This window comes from Heteronotia binoei, chromosome 5, assembly GCF_032191835.1.
Source record: "Heteronotia binoei isolate CCM8104 ecotype False Entrance Well chromosome 5, APGP_CSIRO_Hbin_v1, whole genome shotgun sequence".
Lineage (NCBI taxonomy): Eukaryota > Metazoa > Chordata > Lepidosauria > Squamata > Gekkonidae > Heteronotia > Heteronotia binoei.
Genome location: NC_083227.1, coordinates 30771979 through 30793248, shown reverse-complemented (window position 1 = coordinate 30793248; position 21270 = coordinate 30771979). Strand labels below are relative to the sequence as shown.

Below are 21270 nucleotides of genomic sequence, written 5' to 3'. Positions count from 1 at the left end.
AAGTTAGGTTCCTTGCCCTCTTTTTGTATTAACTCCAGTCTGCCAATAAGAATTTATTTATTTAAAGCTATCCTGACTCATTCTCCTTGGACTCAAGACTGGGAGCAATTCTGCAATCAAAGTTTGTTTTCCAACAGCTAGGAAGCTGAAGGGTTGCCAGTAACATTCCCTCTAAGCTGCTCATTAAAGTTGTCAGCTATTTGGATAAATTGTGCCCTGTGGCCATTTTTCCTGAGCTAAGACAAAAATGTGTGAGCTGGAGGCTAAAAATCTGAGCTAGCTCACACTAACTCAGCTTAGAGGGAACACTGGTTGCCAGGTCCTCCCTGGCCCCCAGAGGGGGATGAGGGAGAGGTAGGATTACAAGATCAAGATCTGAAAACTCCAGATTTGGGGACGGAGCATAAGGACAACAGAGACTTCAGAGGGGTCCAAGCACTAGGGATTCTGCCGCTAAAGGCAGACCCCTGGACAGCGCCTCCCCCCCTCATTCCTTTGGGAAAGAAAATTGCAAAAGTGATGTCATCAGGCAGCCCAGGGGTGAGGAGGGTGGCAAGCAAGCCCCGGCCCTGCTAAGGCTTCTTGCTTTGCAGGAAGCCTGATCAGGGGCGGGGAGAGCCAACGCTTGCATACCGTGCTCCTTGCAAGGAGCGCCATATGCAAGCCCTGGGCTGGCTCATCAGGGGAGAGAGGGGGTGCCCAGCAGCGAACCCAGGTGGGGTGGTGCCCTAGGCATCCGCCTACTCCCACGCGCTGGCTCTGGGTCCAGTGTTCCCTCTAAGCTTAGTGTGAGCTAGCTCACAGATATTTAGCCTTCAGCTCACAAACTTTTGTCTTAGCTCAGGAAGGATGACCCGAAAGCACCATATTTTATGCAGTAGCTCACAACTTTAATGACAGTAGCTCACAAAATAGAATTTTTGCTCACAAGATTCTGCAGCTTTGAGGGAACAATGGGTCCAAGTGCCATAGAGTCCACGCTCCAATGCATCCATTTTCTCCAGAGGAACTGATCTGTGTAATTCCAGGGGATCCTCAGGTCCTACCTGGAGGCTGGCATCCCTTAAAATGAGCCATAAGGTGCATTCATGCAATGACTGTTTGCAAGTGGATTTTTCAATTTAGCATAGTGAAATCTAATTGCAAATTGCATTAAAATTATTTAGTGTGTGTGAACGCACCTACAGATGGAACAGTCTTCTCTCCCCAAGCAGTTTTTCTCTCAACAGACACGTTCCCCAACATATTCTACCCCTTTAGGGGGAAATTTGGGAGCTACAACTGTGTGTATGTAAAATTTCCAAGTGAGGATAAAACGGTTCACATTGTCATTTTTTTCCCATGGGAGAACACAGCATAGTAGCCAGGATTTTTTCTTTGGCGGGGGGGGGGGCAGAAGGTTTAGCAGAGCATTGGACTGGATATGCCATTGGCATGATCCAACATGCTTCTGTGTCACAGTGGCCAAAATCCAGGTGGCATCAGGAGGCCACCAGTGGGACCAGAACTCCAGAAACCCTCCCATTATTGCCCCCTCCAACTACCAAGAATACAGAGCATCACTGTCCAAGACATAATGTTCCATCTATACCTGCTGGCTAACAGCTACTGATGGACCTCTGCTCCATGTTGATCCAATTCCCTCTTGAAACTGTCTATGCATGTAGCTGCCAGATATGAAAATTTCCTAATGGAAAATGATGACGCTGAGATCTGGAAATTTTGTTTAAATATTTTGTAAGACTACAGGATTTTATATTATCAACATAAAGATTTAAAATGTCTATAGTGTCGTTGTATAAGTTAGCAGATTTGTGACTGCCTTTATCTGCCACTGCCCGTCCACTCCGATGAACAATAGTTTAACACAGCCAACACCACACTGTTTTTAAACTATATACAAGGTTGTATTTTACATATATACAAACTCTCCATCATAATGCTCCGCCAATCAATCATAGAATAGTAAGAGGGTAATGTGTACAGCATAGCTTCATTAATATACTTTTGCTCCTAATTACTGTACCAATGAGGCAGTGCTGAGTCATTCTGTACTCCTCACCCGATTACATCATTCTACTGGCTAGAACCAGTTCTCCTCTGACAGATCTTCCTGAGTCATCTACCTGACAGTAGCTGTCCGATCAGCAGCAGTGCCTCATGCCTTACTGGCATTATTTCCTATGCCAACATATAGAAGATTAGGGCAGTATTTTCCCAGTGTTTGAGAACTTGCAGGTACTGTGGAGTAGTCTTCTGTTTGTTTTTCTCTGCACTGTTTTTCGTTAGTATGTAATGATGAAGTTATTATTTTAAGCAGAAAAATTATTTTGTAAACTGTATTTCTCCCCTTTCCCCTTGTCCTCCCTTTTCTTATAAACGTAACAAAAACCTTAAAATCGAAAGAAAAACACAAGCCCCTCAGGAGGGCAACCCAACAGAATTTTCCCCAGGAAGTTCGGAGGCTGGTCCACACCTCTGCTCTCCAGTCTTCAACCAACATTCTAACCCCTATTACTACAGTAGATTTCCAAATGGCAAAGAAAGGATATCAACCACAAATGTGTCTACCTGATACAGAGAAGTTATAATGTAAAACAATTACAAAAAGCCCAAAGAAACACTCTTTGCATTTTAACATGCAAAACGGGTATTCAGGCATACACGCGGCTTGACTCAGGTTCTCAAACAGCCAGTAATGGGCTTATTCAACACTGATTTACTGAACAAGCCTTGCTTACAATCATTTCTTTCACTTTCCTACCCAATGGGGATTCAAAACAGCTTAAAATTGTTCTCCTCTTTCCCCATTTTATCCTAACAACCCTGTGAGGTATGTTTGGCTGACAGCATGGCACAAGATCCATGCACCCAACAAGATTCCACACCAGAGCAAAGACTGGAACACAGGTTTCCTTGATCCTTATCCAACACTCCAGCCCCTACAACACACTAATACAATGGGCTTTCTGGTGCAAGAATGTGAAAAAGATTAAACCAATGACTACCGTTTACATGGTTTCTCTTTTGTGTGGACTCTATAGTGAACAGTAAAGCGTGAGCTATGTCTGAAGCTCTTTTCACACTTGGTACATTTGTATGGTTTCTCCCTTGTGCACCTTTTGGTGATAACTGAGGCTTCCTCTCAAACTGAAGCTTTTCTCATGCTCTTATGTGGTTTCTCCCCTTCATGCCTTCTTTCATGAGCAGAAAGGTTTCTTCTGCTAGTGAGGCCCTTTCCACATACTAAGCATTTGTACTTTTTGCACAATTTCTCCCCCGTGTGGCTCCTTCGATGACCATTCAGGTGGTGGATCCGATTGAACCTCTTTCCACATTCCATGCATTCGTATGGTTTCTCCCCTGTGTGCCCCCTCTGATGATAAATAAGACCTGTTCTCTGACTAAAGTTCTTCCCACACTCCAAGCATTGATATGGTTTCTCCCCTGTGTGAGTCCTTTGGTGAACCTTGAGGTACCTAAAGCAACTGAAATTCTTTTCACACTCCAAGCATTGATATGGTTTCTCCCCTGTGTGAATCCTCTGGTGAATAGTAAGTCTTTTGCTACAGCTAAGACTCTTTCCACACTCCAAGCATTTGTATGGTTTCTCCCCAGTGTGAATCCTTTGGTGTGAAACTAAATTGCCTTTTCGATTAAAGCTCCTTTTACATACCAAGCATGCATATGATTTCTCCCCTGCGAGAATTCTTTGATTTCTCTTAGGACTGGATTTGTTGCCAGACCCTTTCTCATTCTTCTTCCCTTTTGTAAATTTTCCTTCTTTATTCCTTCTTCCCTTTTGTAAATTTTTTATGACCAGGGTTTCATGGCAATCTCTCTTGCGAAGGACAACTGATTTTGTCATCTGCTTCTGGTTTTCTGCCTTCTTACTTCTCTTTAGTCTTCTTTTATTCCAAGGTTCTTTTTCCTCCTGCAAATTCCTGTGTCTTCTCAGATGGTCAGCAGCACTTTGCTTTCTCTGATCTCCTCCGGGAAAACAAAGAAAAACCCAGTAAGCATCCCACACAATAACTATCTCATAGCCAAAACTGTCATTAGTTCAGAGTTTCTGATATGCCTGAGGAAACCTCTAATTACTCTCTATTAACTTAGAAATTTTCAAAGGAGAATAGTGCTGGAACAAAGAGGAGATTGGATTTATACCCTACCCTTAAGAGTCTCAGAGTAGTTTACAATCTCATAAGAATATAAAAGCGTAAGAGAAGCCCAGTCCAACATTCTGTCATGCAGTGGCCAAAAACCAAGGTGCCATTAGAAGGTCCACCAGTCTCCTTCCCTTCTTCTCCCCACAACAGACACCCTGTGAGGTGTGACTGAAAGAGCTCTTTTGAGAATTGCTCTTGAGAGAACAACTCTGAGAGAACCGTGACTGACCCAAGGTCACCAGCAGCTGCACGTGGAGGAGTGGGGAATCAAACCTGGTTCTACAGGTTAGAGTGCACCACTCATAACCACTACACCAAACTGGATTCCATTTCGGTTCCAAGAAGAAAAGCAACTGTGATGAACTGAAAGCAGTCTGCCTGAGTGAGAATTGAGAAGTTCTGATTAGCTGAACCGCTTCCATAGTAACGAATGTATCAAATGTAAAAAGGCAGCCTGGAGGTAAAAATCTCCTCAGAGTTCAGATCAATGTAGAGATTGGAGCTGAGAGCAGACTGAGCAGGAAGTTCACATCAGTTCCTGAGACAGAGCTGGTTTATTTAGAGCTCTTCTGCTTGAGAGTTGATTTGAGAAAAGGGGCTAACCATAGCACTTTCTGGGGAAAACTCTCAAGACTGTGGCAGAGTGTCACAAGGCAGAGTGAGGCTTTAAGACCCTGCTGAGCAGTTCCATCAGACCAAAGGGCAGACTCCTGGTTCTAAGCTAGAACACCAAAACACACACACTGTGAGAGGGACAAAAGGTTCTTGTGGCTGTGTGGAAATCCTAGAAGTCAGACAGAGTTCCTGGCTGTGAGAGGATTTAACACAAGTAAATGAGGTGCTAGTGTGAAGAGCCCTCAAGGGTGTTATTGTCCAGGGTAAAGCTCTACTGTCTAGAGGACACCTGATTGCTAGGGAAGAGGGTCTGTGAAGGGGACATCCATCACAAGTTCAGTCAGTCCAGTGTGGAGATATATTTGAGAAGCCTGAACTAACTTTAAAAGTCTTTCTGTATTGAATGAGTGTTCTCCAGTGTGAGGTAAACACTGTTTGTTTTATATTTCAATATCAGCCTGCCAACATCTCTAGTGTTCTTGAGTTATTATTACTTGATTTTTTGCCTGCCAACTGATTTTATAAAACATTCATCAGCTATTATTTCCTCCCTTCCTTGCCTTTCTTAACATAATAAATCTGTTACTTGTTTTGAACTTTTAAAACGCTATCAGTGCCTTTATTTTTTCTGACAAGGTTAATTTGGGTTTCCTGAGGTACTGGGTAAAGGCGACAAAATTTCAGAGTGTTCCCCTTTCTACCTGCTGACCCTGACCATCCCTCACAGCAGCCATATGACAAAATATACTGCTTTATTTCTTTACACACTGTAAATAATAAGAAAAAGGACATCTAACTACATTTGGATTTCACACCTTTTATGAGACAGAAATTATTCAAAGTCCCATTGTAGCAGCCCTGTTTTTCATTGGCTTCTTCCTTCCTGTCATATTCAAGTGACTTCCCAATCCTGCCACTTTTCCCATAAGGACACTTCCAAGGGCCATGCTTCCCTGCCTTCAGATGAAGGCAGATGAGAGATGCTTCTGTACCCTCCTACCAAGGATCTACAAATCCAACCAGCAGAAATGGAGCACCCATCCACACTCATCTGCAGAAGACTTTTTCTTGCTTTACTGTGGTGATCCATGGGTCACAACCGTCAAGCAGGTCATGGAATCCCACTGGCTGGATTGCAGAAAAAACATTTGTGCTGATTTTTAGAAGCACCTCCTCCTACCTAAGTGTGGAATGTTTAGAGCACAGGGACACTGTATCTCCTGCCACTCTTTGCTGTAAGGAGCAGCAGGAGAGTGAAAGGAAGTCACTAAGGAACAAGAAGATGCCTTTTTTGGTCAGGTGGGGTCAGAAATCCTCCCTCACAAAAGCTCTCCTCTCTCTTCCTGTCACCTGGCCAACTCCTCAGAGCACCACCCAGTCCTCCAATGATCTGTGAGCACTTGCAGCACACAGTCTCACCCGCTGCCTGGCATGGTCATAACTCAGGCTCTTCATTCTGTCACAGGAGCACATTTTTGGGCATGTACTAGCAACTCAACAGGCCATACTCTGCCTACCAAGAGCCAGTTTGGTGTAGTGGTTAAGTATGCGGACTCTTATCTGGGAGAACTGGATTTGATTCCCCACTTCTCCACTTGCAGCTGCTGGAATGGCCTGGGGTTAGACATAGCTATAGCAGGAGTTGTCCCTTAAAGAGCAGCTGCTGTGAGAGCCCTTTCAGCCCCACCCACCTCACAGGGTGTCTGTTGTTGGGGGGAAAGATATGGGAGATTGTAAGCCGCTCCGAGTCTCTAATTCAGAGAGAAGGGCAGGGTATAAATCTGCAGTCTTCTTCTTCTAAAGGTGGAACCCGGCCTAAAGAAAGACTGAAGACCACTGCTCTAGTAAACATGTAGGTGAAAGTGTAAAATTGTGTTTTTACAAATTAAAAAGAGCATGCTGAGATTTCTTAAAGGGCCTGTAACACAGGGAATTGCAGAACAGCATCTATATTAAAAATAGCATTTTCATTCTGCCATTCCTCCAAGGGGCTCAGGACAACAAGCATCATTCTCATGAGAGGTAGGTTACAGGCTGAGGAGAATGACCCGGGCAACTTTATGTCCAAAACTGGACCTGAATTTGGGTCTTTTCAATCTCATTTCAGCACTTGAACCACTACACCACACTGTCTTGCCTTGCTTTCTGACAGGGTATTCTTCTGATATGGGTAATTTAGTTTCTCCATAGGCTACACTGTGGTCTTTCAGCATAATGTCTCTCTCACAGGTTATACCTGATCTGTTTCTCTGGCAAGACCATAAACAAAAACTTACTCTCAGGCAGATCTGTCAGGATGACAATTATCTCTGGAACTGATCCCAGGAAAGACTCCGGTATATCTTCTGAGGTAAGGCCTTCCTGTGAAAATCTCTTCACCCTCTTCTCCCTCACGCTGGTGTCTTCTTTGGCAGAAACAAAAGGAAATTCCTTATTCCAGCAAGAAAGAGAATCTAAGAAAGAAGAATGCAAGTCAGTCATGACTTTAAAAGAACAGGCCTCAACGGCAAACAGCATTGAAGGAAACATGCTTTAAATCAAGGCATGAGGGGATGAAGCCACAGAGATGTCTGCCAGAAAAACCCAGAGGCAGAATGATGAACATATTCTGGATGCTATCAAATTTGAACCACAATTTGCCAACACAGAAGGGTTGCTCCACAGGTCTAAGGAAGTACCTGTTGAGATCTTTGCTTCCTCAGAGTCTTGGATGAACATCTCATCCCTTTCTTCCAACCAGTAAATGAGGTCAGGTTTGCAGATCGAAGAGCCTTTTTGAAAAGATAAGGAGCACAAAGAGGAAAGATAAGAAGCCCAGACAACAACCCCCAAACCAAACAGGCCCCACCCAAACTGAAAAGTTCTGTTCCCCCTTTCTTCCAGCATCTGGGAGCCATTTAAACCTTGTTTTACTCCCCCTACCCCCACCACCTCAAAGTAGCAGGAAGCAAATCCAAAGGATTAAATGGCTGGCAGCCATTTAAACCTAACGCCTGACCCTGCACTGCTCAGCTGTTTGGTTTAAATGACTGGCCCTGGACAGTTGAACCGAACTGGTGAAAAGTTCTCCGGACATCAGTTCCCAAGCTCCAAACTGCCCAAGTTCGCCTAAATTTCAGCTCATGAGCCAGTCTATACCCATTCCTATTGGTTACATCTTTGAGACTTGGTTAACTATCATTAATTCTCCATGGAACTTAATGAGAAATAAAGAGCAGGCCATGCACAGACCAGCCAACTACTTGCTTACCCATAGAGACCATGCTCCTATAGTTTTCCAGCATGACTTCCCTGTAAAGAGCTCTTTCACCAGCATTCAGCAGAGCCCACTCCTCCTCGGTGAAATACACGGCCACCTCCTCAAATGATACAGGACCCTGGAAGAACCAAGATGCTTCGGCTAACAACAAGTTGGCAGATATGGCGATTTAAAAAAAAAATTCTTCCAATGCTTCTGCCATACAGCAGGGGGCCAGGACGGGCCTTCTACTGGCTAGGACCACTCTGGTAAGGGTCTTTATGGAAGGGCCGAAAACACCCAACCACCTGTCTTCCTTATAGTAAAACCTTTTAACTGTGACCAAAGAGACGTGAGGACCCAGGCAGTTAAACAACAGTTTGTTTACAGTGCTCAAATAATAAGTGGGTAGTGAAATATATATACAGTAAAGCAGTGGTCCCCAACCTTTTTGGTACCAGGGACCGGCAACGCTGCACCCCCCCGTCACCCCCCCCCATCAGAGTGCACCTTGGTGCCGCCCCTTCATCTTTCCATCCCTTCCGCTCCACCTCCCTCCCCCCCAGCGCGATCACAGCATGCCACGCCTCGGTCCCACTGGCTGCGATGTTGTGTGCATCTTATCCTTCTTCTAAGAATGCGCTGGAGGACGCTTCCCCACCTCCTTTCTGGAAGTGGAAGGGAGGGGGAGCCAAGCCTCCTCTAGTGCGTTCTTAGAAGGATAAAATGCATGCTGTGTCACAGCCAGTGGGGCAGAGACACAGTGCACTCTGATCGCGCTGAGGAAGAGGCAGAGCAGAAGGGAAGGGAGAGGGTGGCGGTGGCAGCGGAGTGGCGGGGAGGCGGTAGCGGCCTCCCATGTGGCCTGGTTGCCAACAGTCCACGGACCGGTACCAGTCCATGGACCGGGGGTTGAGGACCCCTGCAGTAAAGGTTGGTGTAAACAAAAAGAAAAGCCCTACCCTGACTTGCTAAACTTTCCCTTGATTTAGCTACAGAGACTTACCCGTTCAGTAAGGGATCTCTCCTGCTGCCTTTTCTCCTGCAGCTTTTCCAGAAAGAACGCACCCTGTTGGTGCCTTGGCCTTTTATGCTCTCCTGCCAGCTGGTCCCACCCCTCTTGGGCTAGTTTTCCCTCTGAATTTTCTTCACCCAATCAAACGGACTGCAGGGATCCTGAGAGATGTAAGCCCACCAGCAATTCCAATGTAGGCTTCTCCCTGAATTCTAGGCCATTCTAGGCCTCAGACTCATGACAGCTTCAAATAAGAAAACGGAGTGAAGTCACAGCCTACCTTGCTTTGACATCTTGTGCTAGCAGAAAGGTACACTTCAGAAAGAACGGGGGACTCAAGCCATTCCTTTCTCCTTTCCATGACCTAATTCTTACGCAGAACGGATGTTTCTGCTCCTTTGGAAAGTAGCAATGATCAACAGCCCCCGAGAAATATCTTTTCTGCTGTAAGCAGGACAAAAGAAGTAGGAAAGTTACCTACTTACAATCACATTTTCCCATTTCAATTCCCTTTTCTGATCTGAGGAACAGGATGCTGCAGGGCAGCTGCTTACACAATCACCTTGCAAATATGTCCCCAAAAGATACTGGTTCATGTGAGTGTCAGTAATTGAATCTATCTTAACACAGTTTGACAGCTCTATTATGACAGCAGGTGATCAGCCAATCCTGGCAGTCCACAGTCATGCTGACTCAGCAGGTCCTTTCCACCTGTCTTCAGCCGGCTCAAACCGGCCAGTAGATAAGGTCACGGTGACCTAGCATGCCAGCTAGATCACCTGCTGTCATAATAGAGCTGTCAAACTGTGTTAAGATAGATTCAATTACTGACAGATCTAGCTGGCATGCTAGGTCACAGTGACCTTATCTACAGGCCGGTTTGAGCCGGCTGAAGACAGGTGGAAAGGACCTGCTGAGTCAGCATGACTGTGGACTGCCAGGATTGGCTGACAGAACTATATATGGACTGTGCTTGCAATGCACAGGTCTCTCTTCGAGAGTTCACATGCTGGCGGAGCGCTTTGGTCCTGTGTTTAATGTATTTGACTGCACTAGTGAGCACGAGTTGTATATACTGTAAATACACTGTTTTAGCACTAGCTGCAGGTGTCTGGCTCACTTCTTTCCTGGGGCTCACCGTTGAGCACATCACACAGCTCTCTCTGCTAACACCCGCACCGACAGTGAGGTCTTACCAGGCCCGTAGCCATGGGCAGTGGGGGGAAGGCAGCTCCATTCAACCCCCCTTCCCTCTGTAGGGCCCCTCTATTGGAGAGCCTCGTATACGAATTTGGCAGCAGGACTCGAAGATGAGGGGGGGAGGAGAGCAAGCTCAAGAAAAAGCAACAAGAGAGAGAGAGAGCGACAGCCAGGGGGGAAGTGAGAGAGAGAGAGAAAACAAAAGAGTATGTTAGAGAACAAGGGGGACAGAGAGAGAGCAACAGGGAGGGGGAGAGCGAGTAAGCGACAGCGAGATAGAGAGAGAGCACAAGGGAGAGTGAGAGAGCAACAGTGAGGAGAGAGCGGGAGAGAGAGTTGGGGCCGGGCGGGCTGGCTGGTAGAGGGAAGAAGCAGCCAAGACCTACACACACACACCCCAAAAATGTTTTTAAACTTCCAGGCCCCTCCACCCAAAATTTTCTGGCTATGGATCTGGGTCTTGCAGCAGTCAAAGCTTTCAAGAGCTCCGTAAAAGTTGGTATTTTAGCACACCTGGCATGAGAATCTGCACCTGTTCAAATTCTTCCCTGCTTTGCATCGAACTAGATCTCAGGTTGGATCCTTGCCTGGCTATGATATTCACTTGGTGACCTTGACCAAGTCACTTTAATTAAAAAGGCATGGGAGGTATAAGCAATGAGCTGTTATTACTGTTGTTATTAGAGTAAAAACATAATATTAAAAGGTAACTTAGAAAGTGCAGGTTTCATATATTTTTGTATTTCTTCTTACTTTTCAGCACCCAAAACAGCTACATACCTGCCACATTTCCCCCCTCTCCTTTATTTTACATATTTAAATCCTATTTTCATTTTCCTCCCTAAACATTTCTGTGGGACGTCCAGAATGTTGTCTTTTAAATGTCAAATTATTATTTTTTAAAATTTATGGCCCACTTTGGGGGAGCATTAGGCAAAGCAGAAAGGTGGCATGCAAATGAAGTCTATTTTTGTTCATTAAAAAAATTTACATAAGTCCTATTCACGCTGTATTTTGACTACCGAAAGGTCCATCACGTTGTCGAAAGACAGAGAGACAGACAGAAAGAGGCGCTCTTTCAAGCCACCGTCTCAAATCCCCTGTTCTCTGCTCCTCGGGACAAATGAACGGCAGGCTAATTCGCCTTCACCCACAGCATTCTGGGAAGAAGAAGGAAAAAAATGGACGCCCTGCAACTAGAAATAAATAGTTTGTGTATCGTCCCTCTGATGCTCGCCAAAATACAAGGCGGAGAGGAAAGGACCAACTTCCGCAGTCCTGCACATTCACTGGGCAATCCCAGGCAGAATTCCTGCAGCCTGCCGGTGAGTTTCATCCCGGAGGAACTCTGCAAAGGTTTGCACGGCGAATGGAAGGGACCCAAGGCAAGGCTGCTTTTTTTCTTTCCTCCTCCGACCGTCTCAAGCCCGGGGTTCCCAAAGGGAGACAATACATTTCCTGGCGAGCCCCACAGCCACCCGCACAAGTAAAGGCATAAGGGGAGGGGGGCGCTTTACCTTCCGCAGATCAACCAGGCGCGCTCAGAAGGAAAGGAGAGGCGAGACGAGAAGGAAGCAATCCCCGCGGGGAACCTTTTATACACCGCAGAATGCGCCGAGGCAACAAGGCAGCAATCTGATCAGCTGCTGGCGCGCACCAATGCTGGGGCGGGAGACGCGAGGCGGGGTAGGAGTTCACTTCACCCTTTCCTCTCCCCTTTCTTGTAGGAATGCTGCTCTTGGATGGAGCCCTGTCGGAAACAGTCACCTGAGCGGATCTTTACTTGGCTTGTGACAACTGTCAAGGGCTAGGAGGGCTGGGGGATGCTCGGTAAAACACAACAAAAAAAGCCATACTGGAAGAAAATCTCTAGTTCAGGTGCGGCCTGGTGATCTCCAGGGCAGAGAACGCCCTGGCTGCGGACAGCCAGATATCTCTCAAGTCAGGGACCACCAGCAGATGTTGATGACCAGAGCACCAGGAGAGGTGATCCTGAAGATGTGGGTCCCTCGCCATTAAGAAGAAAACTGTAGATTTATACCTCGCCCTTCTCTCTGAATCAGAGTCTCAGGCTGTGATCCCACACACTAAATAATGCACTTTCAATCCACTTTCAGTTCACACAGTCAAATCCAGTTGGAAAGTGCACTGAAAGTGGCTTGAAAGTACATTATTTAGGGTGTATGATCACAGTCTCCTTTATCCTCTTCCCCCACAACAGACACCTTGTGAGGTAGGTGGGGCTGAGAGAGCTCTCCCAGAAGCTGCCTTTTCGGGGACAACTCTACGAGAGCTATGACTGACCCAAGGCCATTCCAGCAGCTGCAAGTGGAGGAGTGAGGAATCAAATCTGGTAGAGTCTGCACACTTAACCACTAACCATACTGCCTCTACACCAACCTGACTTTTAAGGGCCTTAAAAGGACCTTGAACCTGATCTAGTACGCCACTGGAAACCAATGCAGTTCCCGTAGCACGAGGGAGCTGTGAGCTGTGCATGGGGTCCTGTGAGGACCCAAGTCATTGCACACTGCACTAGCTGGAGTTTCTGAGTCAGCCTCAAGGGCAAGAGCAAGTTTCAGTAATCCAACCTGTGAGTGACCGTTGCACGGATTATAGTGGCTATGTATGCTAGGGGGCAAGCTGCCTGATTTGGCATAGTTAGAGAAATGCCAGCCTGGCAATGTGGGAAACCTGGGCCTCCATTGAGAAAGAGGCATCCAGAATCACCCCCAGACTCTAAGCAGAAAGGGCCAGTTTCAGTGGCTCACTGTCCATAGCCGTTGAGGCCCCATATCAGCATCCGCCTGACTCAGTCATAGAATCTCCATCTTAGAAGGGTTCAGTCTCAGCCAACTCCACTTTAGGCATCCCACCATGGCTTCCAGTTCCTCAGCCAAATAAGCTGGGATGGTGTCCAGCCCACTGCCCAACAAGAGATACAGATGGCTGTTAATCAGCATATTGATGACAACCCAGCCCAAAACTCTGCACCAGCTGGGCAAGGGGATACATGTATAAGCTTTTGTGTGCAAGCTTTTAAATATACTTTTGAAAGTATAAGCTTTCATGTGTAAGTTCACTTCTTCAGATACAAACAATGCAACAGAATCTCCTACTTACAGAAAAGAGGGTGGAGGGCAGGAAGGGTCAAGATGCATAAGTTGAGCTGAAATTGGAGCAGATGGCCAATTTCAAGACCACAAATAGAAATGTGGGTGAGACCATGTGCCTGGCATACCAGCCTTGAGTCCTGCGTTTCCTATTGTGGCTGAAGAGTCAAAAGGGCACAGGCATCTCACATCTGTGTTCAACCACATTCTCACTCTTTATGCTGACCCTTGCAGTATTGACAAATTGATGACTGTATTGAATCCTGTAAACCAGGGGTCCTCAAACTTTTTAAATAGGGGACCAGTTCACTGTCCCTCAGATTGTTGTAGGGCCGGACTGCCGTTACTGTACAAGGCCGCGGGCCGTCAGTTCTCCGTCTTCTGCATCTCTCTCCCTTCCCCACACCACACACCCCGGCCTGGGAACTCGCCTCGGTATCACCTCACACTCTGTCTCCGCCGCCTCAGCCCAGTGCCGGAAGTGTGCGTTGCTAATGCGAGTTTAGGTCGAACGTCACTTCCTGTCTGATTTTGCCATAACCCGACGGGCCGCATAAACGTCCCCAGCGGGCTGCATCTGGCCCACGGGCCATAGTTTGAGGACCCCTGCTGTAAACAGTATAGAAATGGTCTGCTTCCAGTGAACAGATGCATCCTATAATTTGTTTAAGCACTATGTACTAGGGTAAATTTAGCTTCAAGACAGGATGTATAAATAAAATAAGGGTTGGCTGAAAAGTCAGATCTCTCTGCTTCCTAAAGATACATGGGTCGAGTGATCAATGAATGGCAGCAAATTAGCATAAATACAAGAGCTAACAAAGAGATGTGAGAGCGAAGCCAGAGTCCAGCAGCACCCCCAAGACAAACCAAGCTCAACCCTGAGTACATGCGAGACTTCGCATGTACACACTGCTTCACATACATTGAAACAGTTTGAGTCCAGTGACCGCTTTAAGACCAAAAAAGTTTAATTTCTGGGTATTAGTAAGAACTGGGAGACTTAGTGTGTAGTGAGATAAGAAGCCGATATCTCTGTTGAGCCCCAGGGGCGCCATTGTCCTGAGTGCTGTAATAATTTGTAATTCAGCAGTCTCTCATTCCAGCCTGTTTCTGAAATTCCTTTGCAATAAAGCAACTACTTTGGGGTCTCCCATGGAATGTCCTCGGAGGATGAAATATTCTACAGGTCTCTCTAGTTTTGTGATTCTTGATGTCAGATTTGTGTCCATTTTTTCTTTGGCATAGGGTTTGACCTGTTTGTCCTATGTTGAGAACTGAAAGGCATCATTGGCATTTAATGGCAAGTACAATGTTAGAAGATAAGTAGGTGAATAAGCCTGAGATAGTGTAGTTGATATTGAGTTTTAATAAAATCCTGCCCCTCAGAGTTTGTTTAAACAGTTCTTTGTGAAGCTAATGGATGCTGATCAGTTTGAAGTGGGAGCATTGTTGTGTAGGTGCAGTTTTGTCAAACCTGATGCAAATTGGTGTGGCAGCAAAGTTGGCATCTGGGTTTATTGCAAGCGTCCATTTTCAAGTATTGGAGGTTATGGAACAGATGAGGGTCTAGCTTGTGTCAATCATATAGTTATGATGCTGCTTACCTAATAAGGAGGGATTAAAACTAAATTGTATGGGGGAGCAAGACAATAATTCAAAGCCTCGTATGATGCCAGAAACTGGGGATAAGAACATAAAAGATTTGCAAAGAGTGGCGCATACGCTAGGTAATGTTAACCTGCAGGCTTGTATGGAAACCAAACCCTCAGGATGCATACAACGTGGATTCCGATGTCTCTACGCTAATGCATAGAGTATGGGAAACAAACAGGAGGAACTGGAAGTCCTAATAAAGGAAGGAGACTATGACATAATAGGCCTTACTGAAACTTGGTGGGATGACACTCACAACTGGAATATTAGGATTCAGGGGTACAACTTATTTAAAAGGGACAGGCAAATGAGAAAGGGCAGAGGCGTAGCAGTATATGTGAAGGAGGTATATACTTGTGAGGAAATATGTGAATCTGAGCATGGCAGCTCAGTTGAGAGTCTCTGGGTAAAAATAAAAGGAGTAAGAAACAACAGTGATATTATTGTGGGGGTCTGCTATAGACCACCAAGTCAGGCAGAGGACTTGGATGAGATACTTCTACAGCAGATTGCAAAGTTCTCCAAGAGAAGGGATACAGTGATCATGGGAGATTTCAATTACCTGGACATCTGTTGGAAGTCCAACTCTGCTAAAAATGAAAAGTCAAATAGATTCCTGACTTGTCTTGCTGACAACTTCCTTTTCCAGAAAGTGAAGAAGGAAACAAGGGGATCTGCTATCTTGGATTTGATTTTCACCAACAAGGAAGAATTGATTGAAGAAGTGGAAATAGTGGGCACTCTGGGCAGTAGCGACCATGTGATTTTGGAATTTACAGTCATAGGGAAGGGAAAAGTTATACGCAGTCAGACTTATAGGTTGAACTTCAGAAAGGTATAGTTTGATAAACTTAGAACTATGCTGGGTAAAATCCCATGGTCAGAAATACTTAGGAGGAAGGGGGTTCAGGAGGGGTGGGAGTTTCTTAAAAGCGAAATACTGAAAGGGCAATCAGAGACAATTCCTGTGAGAAGAAAAAATGGAAAAAGCCTAAAGAAGCTGAAGTGGCTCCATAAACAGCTCTCTAAAGACTTGAGAAATAAAAAAGACTGCTTTAAGAGTTGGAAGGAGGGCCTTATAACCAAGGATAAATTTAAACAAATCACCAGTGCTTGTAGATAAAAAGTTAGGAAAGCTAAAGCTCAGTATGAGCTTAGGCTGGCCAAAGATGCTGAAAACAACAAAAAAGGGTTCTTTTCTTATGTTCAGAGTAAGAAAAAGAGCAAGGACATGGTGGACCCATTGCGAGGGCAAGGAAGTGAAATTGTAACAGGTAATGAAGAGAAGGCGGGACTGTTCAATTCCTACTTTTCCTCAGTCTTCTCTTCTGAGGGAAACGGTGCTCAACATGGCAAAAACAGAACGTATAAGGAGGGTAAGAAGTTCCAACCTAGGATCAGCATAGGGGTAGTACATAAACACCTAGTTTTTTTAAATGAAACTAAATCCTCAGGGCCAGATGAATTGCATCCAAGGGTTCCAAAAGAGCTTGTGGATATAATTTCTGAGCCTCTGGCTATTATTTTTGAGAATGCTTGGAGAACAGCAGAGATGCCGGAAGATTGGAGGCGGGCGAATGTTGTCCCTATCTTCAAGAAGGGGAAAAAAGAGGTAACTACCGACTCGTCAGTCTATACCTGGAAAAGTTTTATAACAAATCATCAGTCAGTCCTGGAACATTTAGAAAGAATGGAAGCGACTACTAAGAGCCAGCATGATTTTCTCAAGAATAAGTCATGTCAGACTAACCTGATCTTTTTTTGAGAAAGTGACTACCTTGCTGGATCAGGGGAATGCTGTAGACATCATTTATCTTGATTTCAGTAAGGCTTTGGATAAGGTTCCCCATACTATCCTTGTTGACAAGTTGGTAAAATGTGGTTCGGATTCTGTTACCGTTAGGTGGATCTGTAACTGGTTGACAGATTGCACCCAAAGAGTGCTTGTGAATGGTTTCTCATCCTCTTGCAGAGGAGTGACAAGTGGAGTGCCTCAAGAATCTGTCCTGGGACCTGTTTTGTTCAACATCTTTATCAATTTGGATGAAGGAATAGAGGGAATGCTTATTAAATTTGCAGATGATACTAAATTGGGAGGGTTGCAAACACAGAAGACAGAAACAGGATACAGGATGACCTTGACAGGCTGGATAACTGGGCTAAAATCAATAAAATGAATTTTAACAGGGATAAATGTAAAGTTCTGCATTTAGATAGGAAGAATCCAATGCATGGTTATAGGATGGGAGAGACTTGTCTTAGCAGTAGTATGTGCGAAAAGGATCTAGGGGTCTTAGTGAATCATACGCTGAACATGAGTCAACAGTGTGATGTGGTGGCTAAAAAGGCAAATGCAATTTTGGGCTGTATCAACAGAAGTATAGTGTCCAGATCACGTGATGTGATGGTATCGCTTTACTCTGCTCTGGTAAGACCTCACCTGGAGTATTGTGTTCAGTTTTCAGCACCACATTTTAAGGATATAGACAAGCTAGAACGAGTTTAGAGGAGGGCGACGAAGATGGTGAGGGGTCTGTAGACCAAGTCCTATGAGGAAAGGTTGAAGGAACTGGGGATGTTTAGCCTGGACACTGCTGAGGGGTGATATGATCACCATCAAGTACTTGAAGGGCTGTCATATAGAGGATGGTGTAGAATTATTTTCTGTGGCCCCAGAAGGCAAGACCAGAACCAATGGGTTGAAATTAAATCAGAAGTTTCTGACTCAACAGCAGGAAGAACTTCCTGATTGCTAGAGCGATTCCTCAGTGGAACAGGCTTCCTCGGGAGGTGGTGGGCTCTCCTTCCTTGGAGGTTTTTAAACAGGCTAGATGGCCATCTGACAGCAATGAAGATGCTGTGAATTTAGGGGAAGGTGTTTGTGAGTTTCCTGCATTGTGCAGGGGGTTGGACTAGATGACCCTAGTAGTCCCTTCCAACTCTATGATTCTATGATTCTTTGTCTACTTTTACAGGGCAATTATCAAGTGTTCCCTCTGCTTTGATGCATGGGTCATATTGTAAGCATGACTACCACTTCAGACTTCAACACAAGTGTTTTTCAGTATTGCAGCTCCCCTCTAGGAACCCTACATGATCTGGCTCAAACCTAGAGTGGCAGCCCTTCAGATATCAGTTGCAAGACATCGCTTCCTTCCTCCTTGGCTGCCCCTAAAGCCCCGTGGTGCAGAGTGGTAAAGCTGCAGTCCTAAGCTCTGCTCACGACCTGAGTTCGATCCCGGTGGAAGCTGGATTCAGGTAGCTGGCTCAATGTTGACTCAGCCTTCCATCCTTCTGAGGTTGGTAAAATGAGTACCCAGCTTGCTGGGGGGAAAGTGTAGATGACTGGGGAAGGCAATGGCAAACCACACCGTAAAAAGTCTGCCATGGAAACATTGTGATGCAACATCACCCCAGAGTCGGAAATGACTGGTGCTTGCACAGGGGACTACCTTTACCTAAGTCACGTAAGCAGTAGTCAGAAATAAAGCAGAACTCAAAATCCCGCAGCCAAGAAAGCAAGAACACTGTGTTAGCAGTCAGACGCTCCACCCACAGAGGGGCAATTTGGCAGCCAGAGAGAAAGAAGCACAAACACCCTTTGTATAACTCTAAATATCACAAGTACAACCAACTAACAGTCCTCCCTGCACTCTGGAAAAATGCACAATAAAGGACAAATTATTTCCGAAGAAAACATCTCACCTCACCTTGATTTAATCCAGTCACTTCCTTCTAACCTGTTTACCCCAACTGAGCCACAATTAACACAACTCTAAGTTTCCTGTCCTGTAATAAAAAGTGTCATTAAGCAATATTTACAGCTAGAACCCAACTCAGGAAGAACCATCAAAGGATCTCTCAAATCTTTAATTTTTTTGGCAGTCACTCAACACAGGCCCAGGGAACAATTTTCCTATAAGCATGCTGATCCAGAGCTGTGTGTTGTGTTCTTGGCACCATACCTCACACCCCCACTTGCTTGTGGGTTTTTCTACTTCATGAAATGACAGCCCTTTCAGTCTTCACTGCAGACCCCTGCAAGATTAATAATTATTGCTCTCCCTTCATCTATTCCCACTCGTCCCTGATTGCTGCTTTGGAAGCAATGTGTGTTTTTCAGTGTTTTGTATGCTTGTTTGACCTTTTTACTTTCAATACCAGCTGAACTTCAGTCTTGTTTATTTTGAGAGTTCTCTAAGGGAAAGATCCTGGTATACCTAGGTGGAGATTCCCAGTTGCCCCCTCTTGCTGCCTAAAATTAATTTCCCCAGTTAATTAGGATAGAGCCTTTTTGGGTAACAACTAATGATAGCATTCATTTTTTTTTGGAATAACAGAGTTCACATAGCAAAACCCAGAAACCTGCTGGGATTTTGAGTCCACCCCAACCCTGCCATCACAAATCAGAGACAGAGGCAAAGGTAAGAGTCGTTTATTTGGCTGGCAGAAAACCTGGCTCTAGTACACAACATGGGGAGGGAGAGAAACACAAGATGTTGAAACATATGTGGCATTACATCAATAACAGTAAATAGTGGCTTTTGAGGAGTCCCAAAAGTAGCCATTCAAGCTACTTGGGGGATTAACCTCAAAGGATTACCTCAGAGGTCAGCACCAAGACTGCACCCAACTTTACATTCAGTCACTCCTGTCTCCCTGTGCAGGGGCAGAAGTTGAATAAACTTTTTACTGAATGTGAACAAACTCCCCCTGTGAACAAATTCTTTACTCTCTTAGACAAAATGCCTTCCATATCAAAGATAACCTACATAGAAAAACAAAAACTTTCCTGTGAAAATTCCTCCTCAGGTTCCGATGAACTTACTTCCCTTCCACAAGCCAGAGCATCTTCCATATCCCTCTTTTTCTAAGAGCCCCACAGCGTCCCTCTTCTGCCATCTCACTCCCACAGGGAGCTTCTGTTCAAATCACAGCTCCAGAGATTGCTCACCTAATGAATAATCTTTCTCCAGGAGGGATGATCAAAGCAGTAGAATGACTGGGGGGTTTCTTCAACAGCTCACAGTGACTGAAAGCCCAGTCAGCCAGAAAAAAGGACGGACCTTCTCACCCAAGAAAGAACAGGAATGGAAAACAAAGATTGACTCATCTGTCTCTGCGTTGAAAAATGCCACTTGGCCCCTTGGGTAGTCCAGGCACACCCGGATCTTCTCGGGCTTATGGATCAGGATCAATTCGGTGGCTTTGGGATATGAAAGAGCTAAGAGCCTTCGAGCAGGGACAGGGCCGCTTGACTGCTTCCCAACAATCCAAATCTTACCCCAAATAGCCTTATTCCAAATATTCCCTGTATCCCAGATATTACCTGTATTGTTTCTTCCCAGAGACTCTCTGGCCACCCCAACAGCCCAACCACATCCTTTTCCCTCCACCTTCACCTCCCACCAGTGTCTCCCTGAGGTGAATGCCTGGCGACCCAGCACACAGGGCATAGATTCAAATCTCTTTGGCTCTCTCAGCGAGGGACCTGTATAGTAGACACTGTGGTACATTTTCTTCTGATCTGCTGAAAGGACAAGGTAGCAATACGCCGTGTCTTGATCCAGAGTCACATCCACTACAGGACAGAGAGAAAGAAAAGGGCTCGTTGTGAGGATAAGAATGGAGGAGGGGAGAAAGATGCTGGAAGCCACTGTGGGTCTCCTCACTGGGGAGAAAAGCAGGGTGGTAAACGTAGAAAATAAAGTACTGGAAGAGTGGAAAGGCTTCCTCCCACATGTGAACAGACACTGCTGGCACCACTAAGTTTTTCTTGCCACTGGAAGAAAAAGGGAGGTGCCTGGGGGCAGATGCCATTCAAATCCCTCCCCTCACACTTCTGGATGCGCCTCACTTCAGGAACTGTTGCTGTTTATTTACTTTGTTTATGCTCTTGCCTTTCTCCCCAGTGAGGATCCAGAGTAGCTTATGTCATTCTTGTCCCTTTCATTTCTCCTCACAATGAACACTCCATGAGAGAAGTTGGGCGGAAAGTGATTGGCCCAAGGTCACCAAGTAAACTTCTGTGGCAGAGTGCAGATTTGGATCTGGGTCTCCCAGATCCTAGTCTGACTCTTAACGACACCATCTATATCTCCTGAACAACCTACTTTTCAAGTCCCGAACATGACATGAGCACAAAGATCTTATGTTCTGTGTGAACCTGCCTTATACTGAGTAAAACCCTTTGAATGTCAAGATGAATATTGTCTACTCTAACTGGTAGAAGTGTCAGGTCAAGGTCTTTTGTGCCACCTACTA

The 21270-nt window shown here is 45.4% G+C and overlaps 1 protein-coding gene across 2 annotated transcripts; it reads right to left on the bottom strand.

The window, feature by feature from the left end:
- Positions 1–1885: 1885 nt before the first annotated feature.
- On the bottom strand, positions 1886–11882 carry LOC132571312 (zinc finger protein 583-like). 2 transcript variants are annotated; one of them, XM_060238114.1, is made up of 6 exons: positions 11755–11882; positions 9318–9481; positions 8035–8161; positions 7463–7555; positions 7061–7237; positions 1886–3990 (listed from the first exon to the last, which is right to left on the bottom strand). In XM_060238114.1, exons 2-6 carry the CDS (start codon positions 9396–9398, stop codon positions 3146–3148), a joined length of 1323 nt encoding a protein of 440 aa, XP_060094097.1. In that variant the 5' UTR covers positions 9399–9481; positions 11755–11882; the 3' UTR covers positions 1886–3145. The 2 variants fall into 2 exon arrangements, with proteins under 2 accessions (XP_060094097.1, XP_060094098.1); XM_060238115.1 differs by having other exon boundaries at positions 9318–9478; positions 11755–11813.
- Between the last annotated feature and the right edge of the window lie 9388 nt (positions 11883–21270).

Excerpts from the sequence above, each read along its gene's own strand:
- LOC132571312 (XM_060238114.1), bottom strand. The coding sequence starts at position 9,398 with ATGGAAAGGAGAAAGGAATGGCTTGAGTCCCCCGTTCTTTCTGAAGTG. Across the intron at positions 8,162-9,317 it reads GCACAAGATGTCAAAGCAAG|GGTCCTGTATCATTTGAGGA; the intron begins GTAGGCTGTGAC and ends TGGTTCTTCCAG. Across the intron at positions 7,556-8,034 it reads TAGGAGCATGGTCTCTATGG|GCTCTTCGATCTGCAAACCT; the intron begins GTAAGCAAGTAG and ends CTTTTCAAAAAG.